Source organism: Acromyrmex echinatior, chromosome 8 (genome assembly GCF_024713525.1).
Source record: "Acromyrmex echinatior isolate Ae372 chromosome 8, ASM2471352v2, whole genome shotgun sequence".
Taxonomy (NCBI): domain Eukaryota; kingdom Metazoa; phylum Arthropoda; class Insecta; order Hymenoptera; family Formicidae; genus Acromyrmex; species Acromyrmex echinatior.
In genome coordinates, this window is record NC_141859.1 from 1,654,898 (window position 1) to 1,669,266 (window position 14,369).

A 14,369-nucleotide genomic window follows, 5' to 3' on the forward strand; every position below is an offset into this window, starting at 1 on the left:
CTTCTGCAGTACGAAGAAGAAAACGGGTTCTATGCATGATCTTCCTCTACATGTGTAGGAATTCTACGCGAGAACAATAAAACGTCCGTTTTAGTTTTAGACACTGGCGCGCGTCTTTGTGAAGTTAATATTAGTATAACCAATCTTAACATCCCAGTTATTATTAAATATCAAAGATCGTACATTGATTTGATATCCTTTACTTTATATATTTTTAAATTATTTTCATATGTAAAATTATCCCGTTTCTTGGATCGACAATGAACACCGTCAATGCATGTATAAACACGAAGTCTCATTCACTTTAATACTCCTGCATCAATATTCGATGTGCCGCATAACAACTGCAGTAATACCATCTGAATAACAATGAATATTTCGGGTGAAATACGTCGTCAACGTCTTACGCAAATACCTAGGAATCAAGCAGAAGGTCGTAATTATTAATCGCAGTTGTTGAAAAAGTAGAAAATCACAAAATTTAACACAGCGGACAATTGGTGGTAAAAAGATCTATGACGGCAACGAAATATAACGGCGGTAAATCTCTTTTAAGTTTCATGGCAATCTTCCTAAATTTTTTTCTCTTGAAGAATCGAAGGGATCGATCTCGGGTGACTCGTTTCTCAGTACCATATCTTCGGGACTCTTCTTTGGGTACTTCTTACGTTCTTCTGCCGCAGCGAATATCTCTCCGAACAACAATTCCGAAGAACGCGGAGTGCGGTACTTTTCTGGTATATCTCTTTTGTTCATTCTAGGACTTTTTTTATTCTCACTTTCAACAAGTTTCCGGAAGACACGCGTTACTGTCGAGAGTGACTTTCAACGGTGATCCGCCTTACTAAACTAACTGCCGAGCTATGACCTGATACGCAATCACCTTATGATCGATAGCATCATTTTATTAACTATTAAATTTGAACATTTACAATAATATTACGTGTAAAACATATAATTTGTGCAATTTGCATAATTGTATAAATTATCGATTGTCCGATTATTATCAGCCGATATATAAATTAACAATCAACAGCATCGGAAATGGTACATATATCCGTATATTCTGCACGAAAATAAGCACGACGTGTAATTGTGTATTATATAAGTTATATAAATTTTCATTACAGCATTTAAATATATTATTTGCAAAGTATTATATCGCAAGGAATGTTTCGATCGTTTCTTCAATTGAAATATAGCTTACAAATTGTGTCAGTGTTACATTCTTTGTGTTAATTTTTTTACATAATGTTTGTTACTTTCTAATACATTTAACTTGTGTTAAATTAATACAAAAATTTGAGTGAACCCTTCGAAACATGTAAAATGTGTTAAATTTCATGGAAATTTTTCAACTGTAATGATCGTATAATCGATGTGCCAATAAGTTTGCTAGTATTTATGATACTAGATGATTCATCAATTATAAAAAAGTTGTGTAAACACATGTCACGTCCTGTTCACGAATGCATAGTCTCGATTATGGATCTCGTTACATTTTGAGATTTCTCGAGTATTACACGAAAACCGGATATCTCATTCGACCAAGACAGCCGCGCCGAGAAATTCATCTTCAGTTAGTCCTCTGCACAAAGTGGCGCTTCGTCGAGGATATTTCATCCTGAAACTGGCTACATCCTCCATTCACCCTTCTGTCTACCTGCTACGCCTCGCCTTTTCCATGAAACTCTCGACCGAGTAGACGATCAATTAGAAAAGTTAAATTACTTTCTGAAATAAATTATTTACTAATCCGTGGGTGACGCCTTTTCTTGTGCCCCCTTTCATTTTACGGTTCACCAATTCTCTAGAATTCTCGCATCTGTCAGCGAATGTCAATTATGATTAAGCGGGTTTTATGGCAAGTGTTGTCGATTAGCTTTTACTGCAGACACTTTGACTGTTTTAAAGTATTTCAGAGAGAAATCTTTTCTTCATGCGATTCTACGGAAGAGAAATCGTCAAAGTTTATATTATAAAATTAGCGAAATTATTCAAATGTAATAAACTATACGATACTGTACAAAGTTTCGGTTGAAATTCTGGAGTTATTTAATCACTTACGACAACGCCGTCCTCGACTCTTGCTCGTAGCTTGTCAACAAAATTGAAAAAAAGTGTTTGCAGGTTTGATAAAAGAGAAAAACATGTCCGGCGCAGTCCAGAAAGGTAAATAGACAACCTGTTGTGCAAGGCAGGTAGGTCGCGTCCACGTGGGAATACCTGCCAACCATCTGATTGCGTTACATGACCCATGAGGATTTCCAGCGAATGGAAATGTGTCAGCGTGCAGGCAATATCGGGAGCTATCGGATAACATGTCGGAACGTCTCCTTCTTGGCGAACCGATTCTGACGGATTAAGGTCGCCTGGTATACATATACGCGTTGGTTGGCTGATTAGTTTCCCCAACTACCGTCAACGTGGATCGCCCCACCGTGGCGTACCCATCTAAACTAATCGTCGCGCTCGCCCGATTATATGCCGAGTTATTTCGTCCTGGTCGTGTACATTGCGAAGTTAATTATGCCGGACTAACTAAATATAGCCTCTCTCAACGTATATTAATTGCTTGTTGTTTATTAAGGATTATGTCGCAACTTTTACTAGAAGAATCTCACAGAACAATGATTCATATAATACTTATTATCTTTTTGGATAATGCGGCATATTAAATCTTTTTTTAATTGTAAATTGAAATTATGGAATCATTCGGACTCTCGTGAAGCAGAATAGTAATTAAAGGTAACTGATCAAAATGACATGCCTGGAATGCAAGCAATAAATGTTACAGTTTGATATAACATGTATTAATTTAATGATAGTCGGGATATATATACGCGATTGGTGGTTCAATTATATCCGCTATTTTAAACGTCACACGTGACAGCCTTTGTACATATTAATTCACGTTCTGTGTTTGCCTGTCGAGCTTCAAGCAAAGCTATCCAGAGTTCAGAAACCGCAAGCTGCTTCCTGCAAGCTACTCCTGAGTCTGATGCGCGAAACGTTATAGCCCGGCTTACAACCGCAGTAACTGTGTCGTGCTCCGTAACACGGTGGCTTTGTTAAAAGTCAAGTGTTTACGTTCAGGGCTCGTATCCCGCCTCAAAAGATCGATTAAATGATCTCTCACCTGCAAACTCCATTGACGATGAAGAGCAGGTCCACGTGAGCGATCAAGAATCCTGAAATACATCGTAAACAACTCGGGAAGAATCGGTGGAGGGAAAGAAATGGGACTTCCTCTAAAATTTGAAAGCAGGGGCAAAAGCATCTTTTTAATATTTTTTAACACTCGTGTATTGATTAAAAGAAAAGTAGAAATTGAATGTATGAGATACTTCAACATAATTTCAACTCATTTTAAGCGATCTATAAATCGCGGCAGAATTTGATATAACTAGATATAACTTTGATATGTCATGTGATATAAAAACAATAGAAACATAATTATAATACAAAATGTACAGAGAGATAATCTAACAATAAGTCAGCACATGCAATCATATACATATAATTATAATTAAACTTTACAATTAATATTATTTTATGCGTGATTATAATTACAATATATAGATAAAATTATGAAGAAAATTTTGAATTTAATTCTCAATTATAAATCGCTTAAAATAAATTTAAAACAAGCATCGATATTTATTAAATATTATATATGAAAAGATTGAGAATTAAATATTAAGAGAGAAATTTATAAACTGTATAATTTTTTAATAAAATAAATAATATTTTATTCAAGTGTTTAACTTTAAAAAGAAAATTCATTCAAAGCCCGAAGATATTGATAAAATCTGAAATGTGTATGTAATCTCTCGTAAGTTAAAGAGAGGAGAATCTCGTAAATTAAAGAATTTCGAAGAGAGAAAAGATAAAGGAGACGAATGCCCTGGAGGTTATTGTCAGAATGAGATGGGGTGAAGGAACTTTTGGCACGAAGTAATCGAAAAATATATATTCAAAGTTATTCCAAGTGTTTTCTTACCCAGAGCCCCACCGTGTTGCAGCTGCGCAAGAGTTACGATATTGGTGTCGTGGTTAGTGTGCGCGGTATACATATACGTCGAGGCTTAATAGACGAGAATTTAGGACGATCTTACTCGCGGAGGATGGGAGAAACAAAGTGGAACATGTACACGATCGTATTATATATGTGTATTGTGTATGTTACGTCTGTATCGTGAAACGACTGTGAGACGGGCTGAGACCGATTCTGGAATTGATTATCGATTATGGTATATTTTGATCGATTTGAAACATCTCTCTCTCACTCTCGCTCTCATTCTTCCTAACTTTTTCTCTCTCTTTCTCTCTTTCTGTATCTTTGATAGACATTGCGTCAATAATATATCGCGCTTTTCCCATTGTTGCCGAGTAATGCTGATACACTGGCTATTAATTTTGTAAACACAGTATGACATATTTGTGATATACAATTAGAAGCAGATTTGAAGTTTCTAATGTTATTAAGACGGAGTAAGTTCCGTGAAGCTTTTAATTTAAGCAATATTTTAACATCCGTTTATGTTTAACAATAATAATAATAAATGTATGAGTCTTTCGTTCATATACTTTGTCAACACATATAATTTTTGTTACAGAACATTTTTATTTCGTGATTATATGAATATATAATCATAATTATAAATGTAATAATAGACAACAAAATATTTGATCGTTTATATTTAATATTCAAATGTACAATTTTCATTATAATCACATTATCATCATTATCATCATACATTAACTTTAATATTTTATTCTATTACAATGAAAATTGTGCATTGCATTATATAACAAAACAAATCTAGTGTACATGATTTTTTAATAAGTATTTATTTAAATTTCTATTCTGAGAAATTGCGTTTGTTTTATTATATTAAAACCGTAATTGATTTAATAATTATATGTAAATACCAGATTATATAATTTAATTATGAATGTATTGTGTTACAAAATCTGTAATAATAATATATTATTAATATATATATTTAATTTTATTATATATTAGTTTTCAATTCTAAATAAATATATTTATAAAAATTATATATAAAATATTTAAAAACAAATATTTTACAAATTACATTTTTCACATATAAGAGTGTATCATAAATTAAACTTTTTCAAGTAATAATCTTAAAAGAAAAAAAATTTATAAAAACAAATTTTATTAATTAAAATTTAAGCAACAATAAATGATATTAGACCAGTATGTGAATAATACAATTAAGTGAGAGAAAATTATTCAGTCTGATCTAAATTTGAGTACTTAATAATATTTCAGTGTGAATTTATATACATTAAAATTTTATTTTGCAATATTATATTTTTAAAAGATTTTATTTAATTCAATCTGCTTCTTAATGTACATTTCTCATACAATGTGTTAATATACCCTCAAAAATATGTTTCAGCACGACCGGTAACAGTGGGAGCCAATCAACGTCGATCTGCTCTTTCGTCCTGAAAATACAATTAGACGTAATTTTTGGCGTCAACATGCAGGCGGGTGCATTTCGTTCGTTCTCCTTTCCTCATGCAGCTTGGTGCTCGAGCTAAAGGCAATTGTCAGACGCTCATTGATCACTCATTCCGTGAGATAGAGAGGATGATTCGATGAAATGATCCACAATTCATTACCGATCAATTTAAAAATCATAGTTTCAGTAATCACTTTAATCTGTCAAAAATTAATCGCATTCGCGCCAAGAAACAGTTTGATTTTATTAATCGTACTCACAGTCATTTCGAAGTATAAATAGAAATGGATTCGAGTTGCGATAAAAATTCAATTTATAAATTTGCGCAAAAATTTTATATTTTTATTATAAGAAGATTGGTTATTCTGATTTCTTTCTTTAAAGAAGAAAGTAAAAATTTTTTTTTTAGAAAGAAACAATAAGAAATTTCGGTCTAGCTCCGAATCAGATTGTATCATACACGTGCAAAGATATTAGACCGCGTTAATGATAGAAATGATGATGGTAAGAGGAGCGTAGATTGTTGCGTGCATGTGCAATGACCAGTGGTGTACCTATAGAGCTAGCTTAAGTGTCATGTGCGTATATATTATCCACGCGTGAGCTATGTACATATTGTGGCTGATCTCCTAACCATTCGCAAGAAAGCACTCATGGAAAGGATTATCTTGATACGACTATATTGATAGGGCTAAATCAAATATTTCATAATATTAATATATAATATAATATTTCAGAATATTAATTTTAATTTAAGTATCAACACTGATAATCTAAAATATTCACATACGTGTGTAGTAATTTAATATCTTATTATTAGATGTAATAGATAGTGATCTGTTGTCATAAAGATTTTTATAAATTTAGCAAAAGATTTCATAAAGATATCGTATCAATCATCCTTTTCACAAGTTGCATGTCTTTTCAATAGGAATAAAGAGAAGAGAAAAGAGAATAGCAGATAGAAATAATAAAGTTGGATGTAGGATGAGAGTCGTAAATAGGATAGATGCATTCGAATATTGAAACATTCGATCATTTAAATATTCTACGTAACTTTCTCATATGAAATTATATGTACGGAACTCACAACGTCCGTATATTAAAAACTGTTATTACTGTTACTATTTCACGATTTATTTATATACATATTTCGAACAACGATCAATAACCATAAACGCAACAATTGCAATAATATGTTGTACATTGACTAAAAAATAATGTTCAATCATGAGTAAAATTTTTCTCTTATTTGAAAATAATATTCGTTTATCCAAAAATTATCATGAAATATTGCATAATATCTGCGCGCATATATTTGTTTTATTTAATTTCATTAAGGTGCCTAATTTGCTTATTAATTTTTTCTTTGAATTTATATAAAATTGACACTCAACATGATTAAAATAAACAATTCATTAAATCTAGCATAATTAAGTAGTTGAAAATTCTATTAGACACAGTAAAATTGTTAATTTTTCGATTTGTAAAGTGTAAACGTTTATACCACTCGTAAAATATTTTTATAGTATTTATAAACCACATATTTTATAATATTTCTAAATATTTTATAAATTTTCTTTGTAGAGAAAATAAAGTTTTCTCAGTAAAAGAGCTATCATTACTATCGTAAGAAAATTTAACATTTAAATTAGGAAGTATCGTGCACATTTGATATTTTCATTTTATCTACAAATCATCAACACATGCCACAATAACAAGAAATTCTCATAATCTTACTATACTATTGCAATATCATACGTCTATATGTGCATATATATTTATTTTTGAAGAAATACTTGAATATTTTTATTTTTCGCTATTCAGCATCTATTTTCAAGATCGAATGTAGAAATAAGAATAGAGAAATAATAAAAAATGAAGAAGAAGAGGAAGATGATGAAGAAGAAGAAGAAGAAGAAGAAGAAGAAGAAGAAGAAGAAGGTGCTCTGGTGACCACTCCTCTCTAAGAAGCTAAGTTCTCGCGTGAAAGTTAGCCAATTAGGTATATACAGGTGCGTGTCCGGGCCAAACGAGAGCTCGCGAGCTGAGCTCTCAGCTTCATCTCTTTCACTTGCGGATTTTTTTTTTTTTCAAGCTTTGGATACTGAGGCTTACCAGGTGGGACTCTGGGCTGGTGAAGGTGACCAAAGCGCCGTGGAGTCGCCTGTTTACTGTTGATCCGGCCTTCTTTAAAATGGCAGTCCAATAGCGTGCGTTGGCCCAAGTTCGACCACGTGTGGACGCACGAGGGTCAGCAACATCGAGAATCGATTTTAGAATGATCGGCGTCGCATGTTTGTGCGACGTTCATTGCATGGTGCATGGCTATCGTTGGTGCCAGTTGTATTTTAGAAAAATACTAATAATCGCTTCCGCAATTAATCCCAGTGCGTGTGCATACAAGTCCGAAATAGAAAATATACGTAATACGTTCGAAATTAATCTGGATCTTCGATTGATCTACGACGATTACTTATATTATAATTTGTGTTTAAAACATTGCCTCAGTGTTTATAAAATAATTGTTTATGTAATATTTATGCAAAGCCTAAGTGAAAGAAAAGCGATTATATATACATATACATTGATTGCAGAATGTAAATAAAAATTTGAAATTTTTTTCCTTTCTGACATAGCAATATTAGTTTCACGATATAAAAGAAAATTGCAAAGTCGAAGAACGTGTTTTGGCGTGAATGACGTTTTCAATATTTCGTTCTTTTCTACCAATTTGTCTCTTGCCGCGTTGCGAATGAAATTCTCGTACATTATTCGTTTTTCGATACGAGAAAGAAAGCCGGGACGCGTGACAGACAGCGACATTGACAATCGATCTCGGAAATTCATTTTCGTTTAGACTTATGAGAGATACTTGTAATTTCCTACCAATTCTGCTGCATATTCGCATGAGGGAATCGATTTTCAAGCTTATTTTGAATAACGTGAGATCTTATCTCGTCGCTCTATTAAACTCTCATAATTCCAACGAAACAAATGAGAAAAGAAGGCAGCTATTTAACAATATATATTCTCATCTTTTAACTTTTAATTTCGTACTTGACGTAGAACCGAATACTAAATTCGAAATAAGTTGACTGTCAAGTTGCTACGAACAAATGAATTGCGGACGAGACAATAAAGTTTCATTCACGAGAGGTATAAAAGTAAGTACGACTTTTAATAGTAGTTTAAGAACGTTTCTTGTTGAGCACATCCCTCGCGAATAAATCCTTGGAGGCACCTCATAGCATAACTTTCGTTCGCCAGGTTTTGTAGAAAGGATTGACGCAGTAACCCTTGCGAATGTAATTACGTTCACTCTCCATCGAAAAGATATGCGTGTCATGAGATTTGAATGAAACTTTTATTATTACTTTCAGTTACTTTTGCAATACCATCGAATGATATAGCGATATATTGCACGGAAAGAATAGTTTTGCTGAAGTACGTAAAAATTTAACTATTTATACATTGATGTGAAAATAATTTTTATTCGGACATTGTAATAAAATATACGTAATTATTTTGAACATCATACAAAATTATTTTCAAGTCTAGCTAAATTTTTAAATACTTTAGGAAAATCCTTCTCTCTATGTCTCATTTAAAAAAATATGATAAAAAGTATATAAGAAAATTCAGAATATCATTAATGTTTTTATTAATCTTCTCGTTGTTAAATTAATAGAAAGGAGAACGGTTTTAGATTATATGAAGAATACTCTGTCAAAAATTTTTATTACCATCAAAAGCACTGCTAGCACTTAGCCCCTTTCCAAGCAATCTTTTATAGGACGAGCGCGCAACGAGCCGTTCTCCGGAATGAAACGAGTATAAGGCGCATCGTTAAACACGTCGCGAGATATAATGCGTCACTTTAAGATGAGAATTATCTTTCGGGCGGTATAACGAGAGTAAGTCGCTGAAAGTCCCCGTGGTAGGGGGTTCGTGTCGACACATCGTGCCCGAGCATTAAGGTGCTTGTCATAAATATGAGGAGACACGCGTTCGTCTTGAATACCCGTAAAACTTCCGCAGCGAGCCGCAGAGTTGGCGCACAAAATGAGAACGTCGCGAAATTATATGGGCGCAGGTAAATTTACCGCTAGAAAATGAATGACGATGCTTTATTCGTAAATAACAATGAGTTTAACGGGTAGAGCAATGTGACAATATGTGAAAATATGTGAGAATGATAACGATCTAATATTATTAATGTAGGTCAACATTCAAGATTCATGATATTAAAAATTAAAACATATACGATACAATAACGGAAATATATATATATATATATATATATATATATATATATATATGTGTGTGTATGTATCATATTATATAAGCATTTCGGAATCGGAAATATCGGAACTAAGTATACGAGAAATATTTTCGGTATACTGTGGAATAAAATACACCTGTGCAGGGATTTAATATCGCGGCCATCTCTCGTCGAGACGCTTTTGAGACGTCACGTAAGCCCAAGCTACTCGAGGCTTAGCGATTTCGTGACAGATTATACCAGATTATTCGACGAGCACGCACATGAATAAGAAAATACACCTGGATCCAACGCGGACGACTTAACCCAGATACCAGCCAATTTTGCGCGAGGTCTTTAGAAAATTTCGCTGGACATCCTTTTCGTTTGCATCCTTGTAATTTTCTGCGTCTCTCCATGAAAATCGTAAAGTTAAAAATACCTCAAGTAGCGCAAAGCGTGCTAATTTCTTCATAAATTAAGCATAAAATACTTCAACATAAGTGCCAGTTTTTTCATTCCGTTATGAAATTTCAGACTTGACTGAGGTTGAGAAATTAACATAGCAGAATGTCTAATTATGAATAAGTACGTACGTTATATACCGATAAATATTATTTGTATACGTGAACTTATATACACAGATTTCAGCTTGGTTTTTTCCAGACAATTAACATCACACTTTTCATATTTATTACCAGTGTTTAATCAGTGAATTATAATCAACACATAATATGCAAGCAAAATCGTTACACGCATAAAAAGACTATTGAACATTTAATGAAGAGCTTTAGCTCGATGATAATTCACCACTATTCATTAATAATCGAAGACAATACGAGAGCTGTGTTTTCATAACATTATTTATTAAATAATATTAAATAATTTATTGCCCTACATCCCCAAAGTAGGACAACGCTGTAACATATCGTTTACAGTCAATATGAGATATTACTATATCCATAAAATATTATTTAACATAATGAAAGAATTTATATTTTCGACACTTTTCTTTTTTTGATACTTGATACCTAATTCATATGTGTTCAGATTTTTAATTAAGACTTTATTCTCAAACCACACACATTTTAATATTATTAGGAAATAAAAATTATTTGTTAATTAAAACTGTTAAATATTTGTTATCATTTTATTAATGCATAATATCTATGTTTCAAAATAAACTCTTCAATTAGTATATCGAATGCCATTAACGACAAATATAGTCAACAAATTAATATCTCATGTTTGAATGACGTTTCGCGACGCATTCGACAGCGCCACGAAATTTAGTTACCCTAGAAATTAATTATTATGCTACCTGTAAACATTACATTCGCGCTTATTAATTCTTGAAACTCGGTCGCTCTCCAGAGAAGTTCACTCGGTTAATTAAAGCAGCACCGAAAACGGCTGGCGCGTTAATTAAAAGACGGAAGGAGCATCTTAGAATCGTCTTGATTGCTGGCAGTATGAAACGGAAGGGATGGTACTTGGTTGCTTGAAGGAAGATCAAGTCACTCCACAGCGCGAGAAACAAATGAAGCATTGATTTACAAACATTGTTAACGTCAAAACTTAAGAAGAGAAAACGATATATTAATATAAAGTAATAAAATAATATATAATATTCTACGTACTTATTTGAACATATTTTGTATATATGGGTATCTTGTGAGCCAAGACGTATCCAGAATAAAAGTAATTCGATAATATAATATAGATTATTAGATTCTCACTTTATTTGTATAAAAATTATTATTTTTAAAGTTATATTGTCGTAAAAAAGTTCCTTTTAATATAAATATTAAATTAATAATATAAATATTAAATTAATTTATTAGCGTATTTTAACTTTTTAATCATCGTTTCTATAAGTATATGTATACATTTTCAATTTAATGAAAATGATCAGATGTCAATAATTTACAAGTTAAAAGTAAATAGAAATAAAAGAGATTTTATTTAAAAAGAAATGTAAAATTAAAGATAAATAACAAAGTTTTATCTTTAATTTAGTATCAAGTGGACTTCAAGGATATATTTAATGTTGAAAATTAAAAAGTTCTGAAAAAGTGTAGAGTCCAATTAAACTTTCCCTAAGGAAAAATCTGTCAAAGAGTGCACTTCTAAAGCTTTGCGACCTATTTTAAGGTCGCTTTTGTAGTAAGATTTATTTGTCAGAGTTTTTCTTTCTACTCATTGTTAAATAAAAGATTTGAAGAAAATAGTTTTGAGTATTCTTCATAATAACTCAAGAAGGAAATGTGCTTTATTGGAAAATTTCCTGTTATGCAATGGACTGAAGGAAACAAAGCATTTCACGAGCGTTATTGACTGATTTATCAAAATCGTCGATTTGTCGAATGAATGCGAACTCATAATATTTAATTGAAAATCGTTAAATCCGTTCAAGTCGCACGTAAAATTTACGAATGCGGCCTGGATTTAGCCACCGACGGAATCGTGACTCGTAACTCTCGATCACGCGTGTCACGAGGTAACGATCGAGGTGAACCACCTACAATGCGAACATGTAATTACTTAAAAAGAACAGCCTGATCCGTGAAAGTATGGCATTATTTAGCCAGCTTGCAATCTTAGATCTTTTTAATAAATCCATCTATTTTATATAGTCTTATATAAAATTTAATTATACGTTATAAAATTTTATAACCTCGTATCTCTCTAATAAAAATAATATGTACTTCAATATATATATACATTATTAGAATGATTCAAAAAATTCATATTGTTTAGTATTAAAGTACAAATTAAAAATTAAATATTCAAATAATTCTTATTATCTAAAATAGCCATATTAAATATTTAACATATTTTTTTCTATTAAAATGTAAATGTTTTTAATCTCTTTTTAAAAAATATATAATTAAGTTTATTTATAACAATTAATGGAAAATAGAGAAATGTTCTAATGCATAAACATCAATTTAATAAGCATACTGACAATACGTATGTACATTGCGACTTTAGAATAATTCGGTAAACCTTTGATAGTATGTACGTGGCTTAATTGCAATATCGTGGTTTCGAAGGTTCCAAAGCCTCAATATGTAGCAAAGATAAAATCGGCTTATCGCGCATGCATTGTGGGAAACTTGCGAATAAGAGAAAAGCAAATGTGCGTGAAAGCGTACAGAGAAGAAAGAGAGGAGGAGAGCAAGAGGAAGAGAGAAATCAGGGTTGCAGGCGAGACGAGCGGTATATCCGTACTATTCTTTTCCGACACTTTTCCCAGATATAACCCCGTCGCGAGCTTTCTCGTCCATTTATCCTCGCGGTGCACTCCGCACCCAGTCCCCGACAATGTTTTATTTAGCAGGAACGTATATTTTCCGGCCGGCTGAGATTCGTCGTCTATCCGGGCGAAAATGTTTGGAAAGGACGAGCGAAAGCGGCATGAGAACAGGAAAAGAGAGAGTGAGACCGTCGCAAAAAGGGAGAAAGGAAAAAAGACTACAGAAGGAAATGAGACTAAAGAGCTAATCTCGTTGAATAACGACGACGATTGTACCGTTGTAAACGCACTCGAGACGTTACACGGCTGATTCTTTATATTTTCTCGATAGAAATAATATCGTAAATTGCCAAGCGTGAAACTGAACCACAGAACGATCATAAATGCTTGTTCAATTTCTTCTGCGGCGGTAGCGAACGCTATGAGATCTTTGAAGGCCGTGCGGGTTGATCTCGACGGGATTAACGTCTCATTTCGAGCGGAAATCGAGAAAACGCGAAAAGAAGAAATTCAGTCGACGTGAAATACGTTTCAAGATCATCTTAATCAAATATAAATCTTAATATAATTCAGACATTCTCTTATAAAAAATACTTGATAAAATTATCTATCACTCGATAATTAATTAGCAAAAGACGTTTGGAAAAAAAAAGGAAATGAGAATTGAACTACACAGATTTCCAATAAAAAAGATCAGTAGTTTTTTAGTGTGTAACTGAAGTGTAAAATCTACATTCTGTTTCGAATCAATAACAAACAACGGGAAAATGCATCGCAGTCGTCAAATCCGGAGAGTCTCGAGACTCCTAAGCTTTTTGCCCCGCCGTTTATAGGCAGAGGAGCAAAATAGGAAGTTGAATCGTTCTCGAGTTAACCGCGGGATGGAAAGCTGGAGGGATTGTGCCGAGGAACAAGCGTGAATCCGAGAAAGGGGATTCGCGGTAATTCGCGCGTCTTTGCCTAATTGGATTACTGGAGATTCCAGTGTTTTGCTTATAAAGGCATACCGTGCATTCCCGGTCGGCCAAGCGTATTTCCAGTGTTCTTGTTATGAGGCACTCGATTTTTGCTACGATATTCTCGTCGTTTTGTGGCGCGTGGAAATAATTCTTATTATTAAATTATATTTCACAGCGAAGCAGACGAAAACAGGAATTGTGGCACAGCGAGATATAAGATTGAATTTATTCGACTATTTGACACGACCGGCATTTCGATAAATCTTTTCGGCCAACACAAAGCAATTTCATCGATCGACGTTGCGCAGTTAGCCTGGACATTCTTTGTCGTATGCAAGACTATAATTAATTCTATTCATCTTCAAATATTGTGTGCCTGCACAAATGAG

The 14,369-nt window shown here is 32.9% G+C and overlaps 1 protein-coding gene across 5 annotated transcripts in view; it reads right to left on the reverse strand.

The window, feature by feature from the left end:
* Nrx-1 (neurexin 1) overlaps positions 1–14,369 on the reverse strand; it is a 235,051-nt gene that overhangs the window by 65,729 nt on the left and 154,953 nt on the right. For 4 of the 5 annotated variants that reach the window (XM_087408980.1, XM_087408979.1, XM_087408978.1 and 1 more), the window contains one exon: positions 7,617–7,688. The exons of the other annotated variant lie outside the window; for it this stretch is intronic. In XM_087408980.1, the coding sequence (XP_087265106.1) occupies positions 7,617–7,688 (72 nt within the window). The remainder of the gene's footprint in view (positions 1–7,616; positions 7,689–14,369) is intronic. 5 annotated transcript variants of the gene reach the window in all.